The sequence below is a fragment of the Vombatus ursinus genome, unplaced genomic scaffold (assembly GCF_900497805.2).
Source record: "Vombatus ursinus unplaced genomic scaffold, bare-nosed wombat genome assembly UNPS02014770.1, whole genome shotgun sequence".
In the NCBI taxonomy this organism is placed as follows: domain Eukaryota; kingdom Metazoa; phylum Chordata; class Mammalia; order Diprotodontia; family Vombatidae; genus Vombatus; species Vombatus ursinus.
The window spans coordinates 24,413,553-24,432,395 of NW_020954548.1; the positions used below are offsets into that span (position 1 = coordinate 24,413,553).

The 18,843-nt window shown below is 36.0% G+C and overlaps 1 protein-coding gene across 2 annotated transcripts in view; it reads right to left on the bottom strand.

The window, feature by feature from the left end:
* Positions 1–18,843, bottom strand: part of UHRF2 (ubiquitin like with PHD and ring finger domains 2) — a 165,500-nt gene that overhangs the window by 115,682 nt on the left and 30,975 nt on the right. For both annotated transcript variants that reach the window (XM_027862631.1, XM_027862630.1), the window contains exon 2: positions 11,153–11,395. In XM_027862631.1, coding sequence (XP_027718432.1) covers positions 11,153–11,395 — 243 coding nt within the window. The remainder of the gene's footprint in view (positions 1–11,152; positions 11,396–18,843) is intronic.

Below are 18,843 nucleotides of genomic sequence, written 5' to 3' on the forward strand. Positions count from 1 at the left end.
ATACTACTAACATTAAGACACGCGCACCGACACGCGCGCCAAGTAGGTTTTTTGTTTCAGACCTTTACAATGCTTTGTTGCAGTACTTTGACCTACTTTGTGCCTGGTCATTTTTCTATTCCTATCCTACTCTGAGCTCTGATCAGTGTACTTGACTTAAATATTAACAATGCCTAAACTTCAGCTGTAGCAGTATTCAGTTCAGTATCAGCAAATTTCCATGGCAACTGAATATTAATTGATATGAGTAAAAGGACATTTATAGTTACAGCCAAATCAAGCCACTACTGCAAAAGCTTACCTCTACTAAGGAATTACATAATGAGAGGAAAATAGTGGGAGAAATAACAAAAAAAAAACTTTTAAAATATAAATATATGCAAATATTCAAATCTAAAACAAAAGCTGACAAATCTTGTTAGGGCAATACAGGTTTGTTTTGTTTTATGGAATAAACGTTTCTAAATAGAAATATAAATCAGATTTCCCTATACTAAATAACATTAAATTTAAAAAATGAGTTTGAGACAAAAAAGCAAATACTTTTATAAAAGAAATTAATCAGTCCTTAATTTACTGGGTTTGTCTATCTAATTTTCTTAATGTAGGTAATATCCAAAATGTTAAGTTAGATTTAAATTTTTTGCTAATTATAAATATTGTCATCACTGCTACCAAAGTTCTCCCCAAATTTTCTCTTTGTGGCCTTGAAGTAACCCTGTATTCTTTAAAGGTTTGCCAACACAAGATAAGTAGAAAAGTTCAGGCATGGCCCTGCCTGAGGACTAGTCTAGCCAGACAAGCTAAGCTTAGAAATGCTCATCAGGTTGGTCATGGGATGAAGAAATGTTCAGCCATAGCAACTAACTCTCAGATCTTTTACTATATCATAAAGTCATTGCAATACGCATTGGTGGAAGATATGCCCACACCAATCAAGTCAAGTCTGTAAAATCTATTAGATATCATCAAATGAAGTAGTCATAATTATAACAGACAGAAACAAGAAAGGTCAATGAAATCCAGAAAATATTTAAAAATTTTAATCTTATAAGTCTCCCCCTTTTCTACAAACCACATCTTTTCCCAAAGTGATTGATGTATAGCCAGCCTCTTCGTCAACTAGATATGTTTGATTATTTTGCTTCTCTGAACCTTAGTCTATGTGCCTGAAAAAAGAAGGTTTTGGACTGGATTCTAAGGTTCTTTTCAGCTCCTAAACTCTACGATCCTAAAAGAAATGAAAAGATTTAAAAAAATTGAACCTCAATGAACATCTTTTCGAGTATCTAACAAGCACCTAAGTTGGCCATTAAAAAAAAAGGAAAAAGAAAAACAGACCTAAATTGCATTAATCACCTGAAAAAATACAGTATTTTTCCTTCCATCCAAAATAGCTAAAAATTAATAAGGCTCAATTTTGTAGGGCTGTTGGGAAACATAGTGGTGGGGCCAAAAATATTAGTGTTATAAAAAGCAATTTGGCAATATAAAAACATTATGATATTGATCATATTCTTTAACGCAGCAATCTCACTACTAAGACAACATTCTAAAGATGTTCAAAGAAAAAAGCACTTCTATTCAAAAATATTAATAGCTGCATTATTCTTAATGTTTAAAATTAGACACAGCATCATGATCAACTATTGATAAGAAATGAATCAAACGGTGATCAATGAACTAGAACACTACTGTGCATGGTTTCTATAAAATGATTAAGAGTAGAATTGGAAGAATATATGCCTACACCTACATAAAAACCAAAGACAATATTTTCAGTACACAGATGGAAAAGATTAAAAGGGAAAAATAAACTTTTTTTTAATCAGAATGTAAATGATTCAGAATCTACATCTTGATTTATTCTTCATATTGTTTACCTGTTAAGAGTGTCATTTGAGGGATTTGATTAAATTGCTTAGATTTTTTCTTGCAAAAAAAAAATTCTGACTCCTTGAAATAAGGTATAAATAGGAATTATCAGGTCCCAAATAATGAAAAATTCAATCTGACAAATGTTTATTTAGTATCCACTACACATAAGGCACTATGCCAGGTTCTAGAAACACCAATTCACACACAAAATTGTCCCTGTCCTAAAGGTACTTATATTCTTCTGGAGCAGGGCAGGGGTGCCATGAAGATACAGTGGAAAGAGCATTTGATTTAAAGTAGAGGACATGAGCTCAAATCCTGGCTCTCAATGCCTATGTGATGCCAGGCAAGTAACTTGTTCTCTCAGTTTCCTCATCTACAAAATGAGAAACTTGGCCTAACAACCTGAGAAGCCTTCCAGCTCTAAGACTATGGTCCTATGATCTTATGCACACAGTAAAATGAATACAAAATAACCAGAAAGAAGAGAGATTAAACAAGAAGGATCCAATGAGCCTTTGTGGAGGTAGGTAGCAGCGGAGTTGTTTTGAAGGCATCATCACACAGAACTTGACTTCAACAACCATTAGTCCAACCTATACCCAAAAAGGAACCCCCCCACCACAAAGTATGAGACAAGTTATCATCCATTCTTTCATGGAAGACATACAAGGAGGAAAGTCTTTGAGAACCAGAACATCCTCTCTATTTTTGAGCTTTAACTAAGTAATTTTAGGCTAGGTAATTTTCCCTGACATCATGCTTCAATTTACCTCCCTAAAATTTCCATCCATTGCTCTGGAGAGCAATTTGGAACTATGTCCAAAGGACAAACTATGCATACCCTTTGATTCATCAATACCACTGTATCCCAAAGAGATCATAAAAAAAAAAGGGAAATGGAACTATATGCACAAAAATATTTATGGCAGCCCTTTTCATGGTGGTAAAATATTGAAAATTGAGGGGATGCCCATCAACTGGGGAATGGCTGAACAAGCTGTGGTATATGAATGTAATGAAATACTATTGTGTAATAAGAAATGATGAACAGGCAGATTTCAGAAAAACCTGGAAAAACTTGTACGAACTGATGCAAAGCGAAATGAGCAGAACCAGGAAAACCTCGTACATACTATGAGCAACACTGAGTAATGATAAACTATGAATAAATCAGCTCCTCAGCAACACAATGATCTAAGACAAATACAAAGGACTCAGGAAAGAAAATGCTATCCACATCCATATAAAGAACTAATGAACTCTTGAAAGTAGATCGAAATACACTTTTTTCACTTTATTCTTTTCTGTGGTTTTTCTTCCTTTTGATCTGTTTCTTCTTTCACAACTGTGACAAATATGGAAATATGTTTTATTTGACAGCATGTATATAACCTATATCAAAATTGCCTACATTTTAGGAAAGGGGGAGGGGAGGAAAGGAGGGAGAAAAATTTGGAACTCAAAATCTTGTAAAAATGAATGCTAAAAATTGTCTTGATATGTAATTGAGGAAAAATACTACTAAAAAATAATATCTCATTATTTCATGGATAGCCAGTAGGTCACTTTGCTTAGAAAATAGTGTGCAAGAGGAATAATATGAAATTAAGCTGGAAACATAGGTTCGAGTCAGATTGTGGAAGCTAAAGGACAGGGATTGGACCTACAGTTTTAATGACGTATTTAACTGCTAGATGAGGAAATGCCTTTCCCAATACAAGTGAGCACTTTTCCTGCAAATGATCACTTTTTTAGAGTTTCCCAGAGCACTGAGAGGTTGAAGTGACTTACTTCAAAAGCTCCCATAGTCACTGGGTTTCAGAGGTGACCCAATTGAACCCAGATTTCCTCCTGCCTCCAAGGCTGACTTTTTATCTACTACTTCACTCTGCTTAAGGAGTCTGTATTTTAACCTAAAAGCACCAAAGCTTTCTGAGCAGGGCAGTGACATGGTCAAATCTTAGACACAACGTATTTTTGGTAGCTATATGGAAGACAGTTTGGACAGGGATTAAATTGGAAGTAGGGAGGTCAAGACAATAGTAATAGTTCAGGGAAGAGGTGATAAACGCCTGATCTAGGGCAATGGCTCTATAAATGGTGAGATGAGGAAGTAGCATGATATTCAATCAAGTACCATAGCTTGTCAATTCTAAGGTACAGAATAATTAAGACAGACTCCTTAATTTTCCTGGTGAATAGTGCTATATTTAACAAAAGTTTAGAAAAGAAACAGGCAAATCTTTAAAAAAAATAGAGAGAGAGAGTAACTCAGCAAAATCTTTTAAAAATTAAGTAAATATTCTAGGAAGTATCAAAGAGTCATCGAAGAATAATTCCCTTAAAATTATTGTGGAAAATAATTACATATAAAACTAAATACAACCTAATATCCAAGGTTAACTGAAATAACAGTATATAAAAATTTCAATAAGACTATGTCCCTATACCTTTTATCATAGGAAAAAATACTTTTGATTAGTGACTTTAAATCATGATTCAAATTATTTTTATTGAAAAGCAATTTCATTTTGATAAGAGTCTTCAGTATTGGTTGCCTACTAGTCTTACAATTTTGATAAATTTTATAATTAGGCTAGACCGTTTAATTAAAAGGTTAAATAATTAGTTTTTACTAAGTTTTATTGCTCATGGGAAGGCCCACTAAGCAGCTGGAATCCATGAGGATGTCCTTAATACAGAAAAAAGGGGTAATTGAGGAAAAGACTATCTGAATCAAGGTCTGTCAATTGTGTAGGCAAAAGTAGAAGTGAAAAATAATACTTTGGCTTGAATCATCTTTTCCAAGCCCTGATTAAACTTTATTGATCTCTCAAAATTAAAAATTATATCCCTTCAAATTATCATCAAGCAAATATGAACCACAGTATTTCAAAAGTTCCTTAGGTGACCATTTGTAGCATCTTTCCAGATGGTTGCCTTCTCCCTAAACTGTTCTTACAGAACTCTGCCCTGACTGACTGATTAGATGTTTCCCACCAATTAGAAAGCTGTCACTAAGGAAGAGGGAAGGTTTCTAGCTCAGGAGAATTCATCTCTTATTTTTGGTTCAATTACTATAACATAATTCCCCAATTATCTTTTCATTGCTTACTATCTAATGTTTTGGCTAATTTTTTTAAATATCAAAGTTCTACAAAAAGGGAGATCTGTCACCTTCAGGATCTTGAAATCCAACATTTGATTTGACTCATTGATTTAATTTTTAAAACAGATTCTTCTGCTATCACCTGAGTCTAACTTTAAGAATAAAATTTTAAGAAGTTGTTTTTAGTAGGCCCAGGAGCTGCTGTTTCGCCTAAGGATTAATCAATTTTAAGACTAATTCAGAGGTAATTCATATGTTTAAGCTACTTCAAGTTGTTGAATATTTGCAGAAATAGTTTTTATAAAATATATGCTTAGTGTAACACAAAAGCAACAGCTGTTGTATAATAAATGCTTAAGATATGAGAAGGGAAAATAATCTCTCAATCTGTTTATCTTCCCACACCCTCTGAATTTCTTTTCCCCAAGTCTCCTTAGAAAGAAAACAGGCAAAGATGTTCACACTTTTGCTACCTGGTCCAGCTAATAGGAACCAATCAATTTTCCCCAAGAAACCAACTGTACATGGCATGGAATGCCTAATCAACTTATATTGCTCTCCAGCTCTTTCTTCAGCAGCAAAAATCTGACCGATATGGCAGAATCCCTTTCACAGATTCTATGAAGATCACGGCACACAGAGAAATGCTGCTCCCAATCAGGCTTCTCAAAATGTGTGTTGATAAAATAGCAATTGATAAGAGAAAATATATGGATGATTCAGCATATCAATACCTCAAGTGTGAATTAATCTAAAAGCCTATGAAGTAATCCGATTTCATTGGGATGCTTACTCACTATAGCTAACCAATGATAAACACCAAAGTTGACTTAGCTGATTTTTCAATGCCAGGCATTCAGTCCATGACCAGGTGTGCATCCTTGTACTGGTCAGATCAGCCACAGTCAGACACACTGTAACTCAACTCTAATATGGTGATGTCATTTAGGTCCTCTTTGAGAAAGAGGGGCAATAAACAACCAGGCCTATCCTTGAACAAAGTTTCTAACTTGAAAGGAACTACTTGTGCTCCACTGGCATAGCCTCCAGGAACCCAGGGTCACTTTCAAACCACAATCAGGAATTATTTAAACAACTCACACGCACATTATATTGATGGTGGGAATATTTTAATCAGTTTCATGAAAGTAGGAAGTCAAGAATATTCATCAAGAGGCAGACTCCCCATTTGGACATAAACATAGGAGCCCTATTCTAGAATGAATATGAAGTTAAAATAAATTTTCAAATACTTCTTGCCTCACCAAAACAAATTTTTATACAATGCTATTATCCATGTAATATCAAAATTCATAGAAAGCAGTCAGACCAGTAATATTTTTATCCACATAGTCTTAAAAAGCTGAAAGAAAAAAATGCTACCTACTAGTTTTCAGATAGAGAGACTGTAGAAGAGGCATATTTTTACAAGGTCTTGTAACAGGGTAAAACTAGTGACCTCGAAGGAAAAATGTTTTATAGGCATAGGTGTCAGACTGTAATAAAGAGAGAGAAGTAACATTATCAGTTGGAAGGAGAGGTGAATGAGCTTTTTGGTAAAAAGGCAAAAAGTATGATGAAGGCTTTGAAGTTAAGGTATCAATTCACAGAAGTTTTTCTGATCATACAGTAAAACCTATGAATCTAGGGAGGGAGAACATGAGTGGGTACAAATAGTGTGGCTTTAAAGAAAACTGGAAAAAATTTTACATCCTCCTAAAAGATTATTAAAATGATAAGACATCATACTCATTTTGTCTCAAATTTTCAAGTTAAATTTTCTAACATTAGCATATTTCAGAACATCACAATTTGAATTTTCCAGCAATATCTTGAAAGTGTTCCTACAATAGCAAAGACACTGAGACTGGGTCAATTTGAAGTTCTATGCAATAGTAATGGGCATTTTGGTATGAAAAAAAATCACTTCAAAAGGAAAGAAAACTCCAGAAAGTTTTTAAAAATTCCTACTGAAAACTGAGTTATTTTCCTACAGCCTATATTATTGCATATTTTTAGGGTGATATACACATTCTTTTAAGTAAAAGGTCTGCTTACCTGGGAAGGGCATGACTGGGTCATTTCCAAAAATTAACTTCTAAAAGATGACTAAAAAATTATTTGTTCTTTCTAGCCTCTGAATCTCAACTTAGGCCACTCCTCTTTCCATGCAGAATGTCCTACCAATCCTTACCTGTCAAAGTCCTACCTACTCTTTAATATCCTGATGAATACCACTTCTTAAAAAGTCTGTCCCGATTACTCAAGCTAGAAGTAATCAAGATCCACTGACGTGGCCTTTAATAATCTGGTCATCTTCTACCACAGGTAAACACTGGAACTGTAGTGTACTGTAGGTCCTCTCCTACATGTATGTTTTTATGTACTCTTGGCACTGATATTGAATCTTGTCAACTGCATTATTTTAACTCGGAGAGGACAATTTACAAATTGTTCTATTCTCCAAGAGGCATACAGTGATATATTAGCTAATTCTAAACCCTTTAACCCCATTAGTTATCATTCTAAAGTCATTCATTCCCTCAACACTATTAATATTTTTGATGAGAATAAAAAGGTTTTTTGGTACCGTTAATAAATGATGATTTCATCTTTATTTCTCTTCTTCAAACTAAAAAAGTGGAAATTAAAACCAAAAGTTTAAACAGACATCACAAAATGGTCAGTTCAAGAAAAGCATTAGAGGTAATCATTTAATAAGCACTAATAATTTTTTCATTCATTTTTCAGCCCTGTCTAACTCTGTGATGCCACTTGGGGTTTTCTTGGCAAAGATACTGGAGTGGTTTGCCATTTCCTTCTCCAGCTCATTTTACAGATGAGGAAGTGAGGCAAACGGGGTTAAGTGACTAGCCTAGGGTCACACAGCTAATAAGTGCCCAAGCTGGACTGGAACTCAGGAATAAGAGTCTTCCTGACTCTAGGAGCAACACTCCATCCACTGTGACACACATATCTGCTCCTAAACAATTAGATATCATTAGCCTAATAATTTTAGATAAAATCAAATTTAAACCAAGACATTCCATGAAATAGACAGATGTGGGTGAATAAAGTATTAAACTCTTCTAAACAAAAAAGCCATAGAAGTTAAGCTCATGAAAGAAAAGTTAACAATTATAACAAGCAGAAAGAAATTAATAAGGGAATCACAAGTCTATTATCATGATATAAATATTTAAACAAAATATTTTAAACAGTATGATAATTTAAACAAAAAAGCCCGAACAATTTAACAAGTTGGAATTAGTAACAATCTGAAGAGAACTAAACAGAACATAGGATAAGTATTAAGTATTCATAAATCTCAAAAAAAAATGAATACAAAGGAACATTGTGATAAAATATAAAATCTATATAATTTTTTTCAAGTACTACAAAAGAAATCAAATCAACAAAAGGCAGAGAGTATACATATACAAGAAGCTGAAAAATAAGTTAACAATTGGGCCAAAGAACAAAAAAAAAAATCAGACTACGTAAAAGATTACAACCTCCTCTCCTTCAGATATCTTTATTCCTTATTAACTACAAACCTGAACAATCACCTTTGTGTGTACTGACCTGATCCCATCATTCTACCCATATTAGTTTTCCTTACTGCTATTTCTACCTCTTCATATAGTACCTTGAGGCTGTGATGTCACAGCCCAAATGTGGTGGATTCTACCATCCTTGATGGAGAAACTGTCTGTTATAAAAGTTGACAGATTCCTTTCCAATGTCCACGTACTGTTCATCCTTTGGTTTTATCCTTAAATGTTCTCAAGCTAATGGTTTAATTGGATCCTTCTCCGAGATTTCCACAAACTGTTTTCCTCCACTACTTTCCACTGCCTTATGAGACGATATTATTCATAATCTTCTAACATAAGCTTAGTTCATATTTTCCAACAGTGATTTCTTCTGGCTCCAAATCTCCCTTCCCTCACACCCCCAAAGATGTGCCTTATTAGATGGCCTATTGTTCTGGCCTATCAATCTTTGGATCACAATTCAGTCACTTGATTTACTAGTTCTCTTTCCCCATGTTATCCAAAAACTCGAGATACATGTCACCTAAGAATTTGCTGTTAGAAGTGCTAACCAAGAGAGCCAAGGACAGAGTCCTGAAGTACTCCCTGGGTATGGTCATTCAACAAATTCCATCTAACTGTGCTATCCAGGAGTCTACATCTTTCCATCTCACCTACAATATTTTGAAAGACCTGGTTGAAATTCAGGTAAAAATCTACATAATTTTTCTGATATACCACACTAGAAACTCTGAAGAAAAGGAAAATTAGGTCAATTTTGGCATAAGGTTTGACCCCATCACTCTAAATAGAGAAGACTACTAGATTTATCTAGCCTGTTTCACTGTCAGGGGCTTATGTATATCAAACCCTGCCCCTTCCCTCCACCTTAGGCATAGACAATACTGGTTTTTGGAGAGATCTTATTTCCACTATTTTCTACTTCTCTCTCTTTTAGGCAGGGGGCGGCAGCAATTGGGGTTAAGTGACTTGCCCGGGGTCACATAGCTAGTAAGTGTCAAGTGTTTGGTCTGAGGTCAGATTTGAACTCAGGTCCTTCTGACTTCAGGGTCTGTGCTCTATCCACTGCACCACCTAGCTGCCCCACTCTACTTCTCCATATCACACAGTTTTTCCTTTTTGCTGCTCTGGATAAAGAGCTAGAAGGAAAAGGAGGTAAAGAACATTTCTATTCCAAGGCTAGATGTTTAAAGTATGATTTTTTTTTAAAAGTAAAAGTTGTGGTTTGTCCTTCATTCTCAAAGAAGACCATGAAATCAGGGAGATGATGACTCACAATTGACTTTGATTTGAGGGAGGGAGGGCTGTGCCAAGTCACCAATCTCACTTCCTCCTCCAGAGCCATCTGGGTCCAATGGCCAGATCTCAATCAGAAAGATTGGAGATGGCCCAGGATACAATGGGAGGATACTTGGCCCTTTAAGCTAAGGTCTTTTCAGATTCTCATTTTGAATGAGGCAACATCCATTCCATGAATAGGCCTCTTTAAGAAGGAGTCAAAGGATGGACCCTTTAATTTAAAAAAAAAAAAAAATCAAACTGGGAAGGGAAGACCCTCAGGGTTGCTGGCCAAAAGAGAAACAGTTACTATTTGTATTCACTCTGGGCCAGGAGGGCCCCAAAAAATAACCATTAAGTGGTACTTGAGGCAAGAACCTATCATTGTCCAATCCAAGAGATCCAGAGTGAATTGGGTTTAAGGCTTGGTCTTTCAGAAAGAAATCTAGCCAGTAAACCCCCAGTTGATAAGTAGCTTTCAGCTATCAAAATTTACCTTCCTTTGGGCACAGTACTGTCAAGGCAGGGCAAGGCAGGGGAGGGCAGGATGAGCTGAGTTGCCCAACTGGAACTGGCCAGCAAAGTCCCATTTCAGACAAAGTAAATGAAAACAGAAGTTCACATACCAACACTGACTTTTAGGGAGAAGGAGCATGATAAGATGGAAGAAGGAGAAGAGTTTTGAAAAGATGGAAATTAGTTGCATTATTGGTATTATGCACTGAAGATATCAACACAAATTTTTTAAAAAGCAAAGAAAAATTAACATTTTTTCTTCTTTTTGGCAAAGCAATTGGGGTTAAGTGACCTGTCCAGGGTCATACAGCTAGTAAGTGTGTCAAGCATCTGGCCTGGGACCACAATTGAACTCAGATCCTCCTGACTCCAGGGCACACCACCTAGCTGCCCCTGAACATTTTCTTTTTATTTATATCTCCCTACTCTCCGATGGCAAATTGTGTAACAAAAAAAAAAAATTAGCTACAACTACAAAGAACATATTATATATTAGTGTTTTCTGTTGACACTGACATCCTAAGAACGATCATCTTTAAAATAATAACCATTTTTTTACTAGTATATTTTTAAGAGCAGATTTTTGTCATTCAAACATGATACTGATGGACTAAAATCTGTATCCCAATTCATCCAATCTGAGGAATAATTCTCACATTGGCCCCTTTGCTCAAATTAGCTGAAAAACAGGACATTATTCAAATATTTACTTTTAAACAGGTTTCTTACTGTTTTAAACATTCAGAAAAAAGATCAATAGTTCGTGTACATGTATACCAATTTTTAAAACATGAGAATAACAGACACTTACCTTATATACTCCAATTCCTGGATCAATAAGAGATGAACGAGTTGATGTAGAAGGCTGATTGGAAGATCTGCTGCTTGTTGTTTTCTTGGCTTTACTTTTGCTGCTACTCTTAGAACGGGGTTTTACCTCACCACCTTTAGTCTGTTTTGAAGTGGTAGGACCATCAGGCTCTGAACGTATTAGCAGCTGAACTATATCATTCAGTCCAACATTATAATCAAATAAAGTATGTCCATCTTCCAACTGTTAAGAAAAGAAAAAAAAAAAAAGACCATAAAACTATGTCAGTCAGTATGTATACCCTGAAAGATAGATACTTTTACTACCCTCATTTTACAATTTAGGAAACTGAGGCAAACAGGTTAAATGACTTGCCCAGGGTCACATAACTAATAAGTGAATTCTAGTTCAACCCTGGAGCACAAGCAAGGTTAAACAGTTAAAGTCAGAAGAGCATGGCACAAACATGGCTGAAGTGGAACCTGAAATCTTTCTTTAATATTCTCTATGGAAAGACCCTAGAGAGAGCTTCGATTCCACCAATGTGGGACAGTCAAACAGCTTTCTACTAGAGCTGTCTGAAATTGGAATCTGTCAAATTAGGTTGTCACAGACATATCACAGATTTACCAATTACAGCAAAAATGCTCTCATATACATTTCTATACTTGAAAAAGTTCACATGAAGACGACAAATGTTTCCCACCATTTTCCAAATTATAATATCCTGCCAACAATAACAATCTTAAAATATACTGGTCTCTTATTCCATTCTACATGTTAGATAATTAGTGAAAGCAGCATCGTATTTAGAGTCTCAATATCAGAGTTTGGTCACAGCTTTATTTTTTACTGGCATAACATCAAAGACATTATTTTACTTCTCTGGGTCTACTTCCTTATCTATGGAATAAAAGGGTTGGACTAAATGAATTCTAAGGTCCCCTCTTTCTTAAAATCCTGATTTTATATAACACTTCCTACAAAATAGGAGTATGACACACAACATAAATTGTTTCTTTAACCTTTTTTTTAATCCCCCAAAAGAGTCAAATTACTTACCAGATACATCTACTTCTGACCCCCCTCTATTCTCTCTCAAGAAGTTAGAGGAAAAAAAAAGGCATTATAGCCAACAATCAATATTTTCCTCTAAACAGGGGAAAACGTCAACCATTCAAAAAGCATTTATCAAGTGCTTACTATGTACCTAGACACCATGCTAAACTCTGAGAATACAAATACAGGTGGAAAGACAGTCCCTGCCCATAAGGAGCTTAATTCCACTGGAAAAAGACAACACATAAAAAGAAGCTGGGATTGGGGGTAGGGCATGTGAGAGATAGAGATATCCAAGGGCATAGAGAATGACCAAAACACAGCCTGTAAGGGAATGAAATAAGGTTGGCCTGGACATCCTTCTTAAATAGAGGTTCTATAAGGAACCATCCAATTGGAGGGAGGGCTACAGGGGTGGAGATTTTTTAAATGGAGAAAAATAGTCAGGTCTCTGTTTTATCAATATCAATTTGATAGCCACTAGACATTATTATAGCACACTAGTCTTAAGTGTCTGCTATATGCTGCTACTGTGCTAAGCACTGGGAATACAAAGCAAGGCAGAAGACAGCCCCTGCTTTCAAAGAACTCAGTCTAATGGGGGAGAAAACATCCAAAAAAGTCAACGTAAAAACAAGATATATACAGGATAAATTAATAGAGGAAAGACACTAGCATTAAGGGGAACAAAGAAAGTCTTCTCATAGAAGATGGTATTTCAGCTAAGACTTGAAGGAAACTAGAGTAGACAGGAAGTAGAGATGAGGAAGGAAAGTATTCCAGGCATGTGGGGACAATTAGTAAAAATGCCCAGAGCTAGGGGCAGCTAGGTGGAGCAATGGATAGAGCACAAGCCCTGAAATCAGGAGGACAGGAGTTTAAATCTGACCTCAGACACATAACACACACTAGCTTGCGTGACTCTGGGCAAGTCACTCAACCCCATTGCCTAGCCACAAAAAAAAAAAAAAAAGCCCAGAGTCTGCAGACAGATTCATTACTTGTGTCACTGCATCCCATTGTATGCTTCAGAGAATAAGGTATTAAATGACTAGAAAAGTAGAAGGTGGCCAGAATGTGAAGGGTTTTGAATGTCAAAGAGGATTTATATTTAAACCTGGAGGTGATAGGAAGCCACTGGAGTTTACTGAATAGGGGATGTCATGTCAGATCTACATTTTTAAGATATTCAATTTGACAGCTGGAGCTTAAGATAAACTGAATGAGTCTTTTTTTTTTTCAGGCAATTGGGGTTAAGTGACTTGCCCAGGGTCACACATCTAGTGAGTATCATGTGTCTGAGGCCACATTTGAACTCAGGTCCTCCTGACTCCAGGGCCAGTGCTCTATCCACTGTGTCACCTAGGTGGCCCTGAGTGTAGGATAGACTGAAGAGAGACTTTAAGCAGGGAGACCAAGCAGCAGGTTATTATAATACACAAGGCCTGAGATGAGGGCCTCTGTTAGGGAGACAACAGGGTCAGAGGCGAGAAGGAACATCTGAAGGATCCCTTAGAAAGGTAACAGACAGGACTCAGCAACAAATTGAATTAGAGTAAGGAGTCTCAACCTGCAAGGCTAGATGACTAGAAGGATCTGATGGTGCCCTCGATATAAAGAGAAGTTTGGCTGGGGTGGAAGGTTAAGAGGGAGGGGAGGAGATAGCTATTTTAACTACTGAGGGACCATGTAACTACACAAATTTTTCTTTTCTTTTCTTTTTTTTTTTTTTTTTTTTTAAGGCAATTGGGGTTCAGTGACTTGCCCAGGGTCACACAGCTAGTAAGTGTCTGAGGTCACATTTGAGCTCAGATCCTCCTGACTCCAGGGCCAGTGCTCCACCTAGCTGCCCCTAACTAGACCAACTTAAAAAATTATAGTAAACCTACTAGTCACTATCTCTCCAAGCTCTGTTCTTGATCTTTTTTACCTATTTACCCTCTCTCTCCTCTCTCTGGCTGATATAATTTCCCACTGCTTCAATTAATGTCTCTATGCAGATGACTTCCAGATCTGTAGCTATCCAGCTCCATTTTCACATCACCATCTACCTTTAGTTATCTCAAACCCAATATGTCCAAAACTGAACCCAAACTCTCTCACCACCACCATCAGACTATAAACTCTCCTCTTTTATGGAGGGACCCAACAACTGTCCAGCAAAGCCAAAATTACAACCTTTGGGGCACCCTTGACTCCTCACTCTTCCATATTCCCCAAAAACCTGTTTTTGTACATTCAACATCTCTCATATTCATTCCTTTTTCTCCATTCAAGTGGCTGACAGACACCCTATTTTAGGGCCCATCATTCTCCCAGACAAAAGAATAGCTTTAGATTCCCAATTCAGAGTCTCTCTCTCTCCTCTCACTAATCAGTCCTCCACACAGCTACCAAAATAATCTACCCAAAGTATACACCATTGCTCATCTTGAGAACCTTCAGTGGCTCCCTACTGCCGCTAAAATATAAACTTCTTACTTAAGATAGAAAATCTTTTACAACCTGCCTCCACACTACCTTTCTGGGCACTAAATATCATTCTCATTCATATATCCTACATTCTAGCCATACTGATCTACTTGTTATTGTCCGAAGCCAGCACTTTGTTTTCTACCACAGAGCCTTTTTGCAGAGGCTGCTCCCATTCCTGGGATACACTCTGCTTTTAGGATCTCTTTCTCCCATTAAGGGTCAACTTATGTGTTACCTCTTATGGGAATCTTCCTCAAGACCCTTAGTTCTTTCTGAGTGTTCTCGCTCCTCAAATAATCCTATATCCTTACCTGTTAGCACATTATATTTTACCTGCATCCTTGTAGAATGCAAGCTTAAGGACAGGAGCAGTTTCAAGTTGCCTTTGTGTCCCAGTGCTTTACACACAGTAAGTACTTACAGAATGACTGATATAAAATTCCTATAAGGCACGAACTCCCTTGTTTATTCTTCCCTTTATATCACTCCTGCCCCCAAATCAAACAATAACAATAACAACCAAAAAGAACCCTCTTCCAGTTTGGAAATTATATTATTTCTAAGAAAATGATAAGGGTTTTTTGTAAATAAAAGCTAAAAGAAAATAAGAGGGCGTGCTAAAATAATTTATTTCCTGCTGGAGAACAGAGTAGGGGCTTAGGGCATAGCAACTGTCCTTGTGATTTCATTAATATAGAGAGCCCCCAAAATAAGGAAATCCCTTCTAAAAATGCAGGTTGGTACTTGTCCTGCAACTTAAAGCCTAAGGAAATTGGCTAAAACATCAGGGTCACATGGCCAACACGCAACAGAAAACTGGAACCTAATTCTTCCTAGCACCAAGGCCAGTTTTTTATCCACTCTGCCACACTGCCTCTCAGAAGCTCAGCAAACCAATTTAAAACAAGATATTTCTAAAAATTTTTTGCAATCAAGGGGTAGTAGCAGCACCAATAACTAAAACCTAGTATTCTCATACTGAATTTTAATTTACCCTAACCCACAGGCTCTTTTATATCTCCTCCCCTTCTCAGCTATACTACTTGAAAAAGCTGTCTACAACTACTTCTACTTCCTCTCATTCATTCCTCAATCCTTTGCCATCTGGCGTTTGAAGTTAATCACTGAACTCAAACTGCTGCCTCCAAAGTTACCAATTAAAATATTTTATTTGCTAAATCAAATGGTGTTCTCAGTCCTCATCCTTTTCTACCTATCTGGTAAATCTGACACACTGACCACCTTCTCTTCCAGATACTTTTCCCCTGGATTTTCCTACACTGGCTCCCCCACATGCCTGTAATGTACTCCCTTCCTTACCTCCCCCTCAGAGTCCCTCTCTTCCTTTAAAAGATACAGCTCAAGAACCATCCTTCTGCATGAAGTCTTTTCTGATGGTCCCAATTATTAGCTAGTGCCCTCACTCACAACCCTTTTATCTAACTACTTTGCATAAATTTGTATCATTCACCTTATATTTATGCAACATAACTACACATGTACTTCTTGCTTCCTCCATTAGAATGTTAAACTACTTGAGTAGAGTTTGTTTCATTGTTTGTACTTGTATCCTCAGCCACTAGCAGAGTATCTTACATACAGTATGTGCTTAATAAATGTTTGTACCTTGAGTAATCTGCTTCCTCCTCCAATCTTTTTATTAGTTTCTTGCCCACAAGGTCTTAAATTTATTTTTTTGGCCAAACTCTTACCTAACCCAGTCATTCTGACTTTTACATTTAAATATACATATACAACACTATTTTTTCATCAACTATGGGAGAAACAAGTATCAATTTTTAAAGACATCAAATCACAAGCAAATGTACTTATTTTATACACACACACACACACACACACATTTTTTTAAATACAGGTCCAGCTAGCCTGTCTTGTTTTAACAGACAGTACATATTTATACCAACAACGTGCTAAAGTGCTTAAAAACATTTTGTTCTCAAAGATTAAACATCTTTCCCTGAAATCTTCTCTATACTCTCAATTTTCTTACCAAACCCTTTCTTCATAGACTATTAGAAACTTTGGCTGATTTTCAGTTGGGTTAATACAAATTGGAATTAGTTGAGCCCCACTTAGTGTTTATTTAATGGCTCAAAAAAGAAAAACAGTAAATTTCTCTTTTTCAATTTGACATTGAGTTGTATTAAAAATCCAAATTCTTTTAAGAATTCCAACAATGAAAGTAGCCAACAGATCACAGCACTTTTTACTCTCTGTCATGTACTTATTCATCTTCCCCCCTCCCCTATTACATGGTAAGCTCTTCCAGGTCAAGAATTGTGCCTTATTTACACTTGGATATTCACCAATCCCTACCACAAGGCACTGCACAGTGTGGGTTTGATATTCAATGAAAAAAAGTTTAATGAAGTCCTAATTTCAGACAAGCATATGTAAAGATTATCTGAGTCCTCATTCTATATGGACCATAAAACCATAAAGTATACATTTTAAAAGTTACAAATTTCTTTATTTATTCCTCATTAAAAATAACCTGCTTAAGAAAGGATAAAAGTTCTTAAGTAACTCTAAGTCTATCTCAAAGAAAAGTAAAGATGCCCGAAAGTTTAAAAGAAAAAAACTTAATTCACTAATTTTGAGATCATACAAACACCTACAAAATGATGGTAATATAAAATATAAAACAAATTAGAAAACAAATGTACAATAAATATCCCACATAATTCATAAAAGCTACAATGTTATATAAATACATTTTAATTGGACAGGAAATTGGACCATCATTCTACTCTACCTCCTCTTCCCCCCAAATATGATAAGTATACAGAAGAAAGTGATCACTTGATTACAAAGTTTATGGAAAAGGTGGAAAAACTAGGCCTACTCTGATGGGCACCCTAGGTTTGATGAGAGCAGTCTTCAAAAGATTTAAAGATAAGCAGCATCAAGTGACATTTTAGTGAACTGCAAAAAAATTCAATATGCATCAGTGTGATACGGCAGGCAAAAAAGCTAACGCTTTGGTAGTGTTGCAAAGATTTTCATAGTAAATACAGTGTATAGAACTAAAAGAGGTCATAACACCACTATATTCTGCCCTGTTAAGACCACAACTAGAATACCACGTTCAATTCTGGTCACTCCATTTTATGGATCACGTAAGAGTTGAAGTATATCCAGAACAGAGTATGTGTATTTAGAGGAACATGCCATATAAACATGATGGTTAGATAGCTAGTTGTCTTCGAGATTTTGATGGATTATTACATGCAAGGATAAGATTTGTACTGCTTGGCCCCAACAGGTAGAACTAAGTACATTCGGTCAAAGTTGAAGGGAGGTAGATTATAACCCGATATATTTTTCCTAAAAATTAAAACTATCCAGAAGTACAAAAGGTTGCCTCAAGAGGCCTTTGGGTACTAAAAGATCTGAGAGATGACATTGCTGAATCCTTCTCAATCATATTTGAAAAATCATACAAAACAGGAGGCATACTACAGAATTGGGAAGAGGAGATGTCAATTTTTTCAAAAAGTAATGAAAATGGAAGCCATAAACTACAGGTTAACGATTCCAACTTGAATCCTTAGTAGAATACTAGAAAACATCATTAAAGGGATAGTTATTTAACTATAAAAGGAATCAATTAGTACCAAGAGTCAGTATGACTTATCAGAAATGGGTAATAGCCTTTATTTCCTTTTATTGATGGAGTTACTAGACTGGTAGATCAGAAAAATGCTGTTGATCTTGTTTGCCTATATTTTAAAACATTTTTAAAAGACAGTTATGGAAAACATGGAGAAATGTAGGCTAGATAATAGTATAATTCGGTCAATGCAGAACTGGCTACATAGGTAGACCTATCTTATTAATGGTTTGATGTCAACTTGGAAGATCTTCAATGTAGTACCTCAGATCTATTCTTGGCCTTGTGCTGTTTAATATTTTTATCAATGATAGTACCTGGTTACTCAATTGGCAGATAGCACAAAGCTGGGATGGAAAGAAAAAATGGATGGCAGAAAGAATTTTAAAAAAAGATTTGACAGGCTAGCAAGTTGAATTTAATGAGCTGAAATTTGACAAGGAGAAAGTCCTACATTTAGGTTAAAAAAAAAATCAACTTCACTAGCACAAAACAGAGAATGTCTCAGCCAGATAGCAGTTTT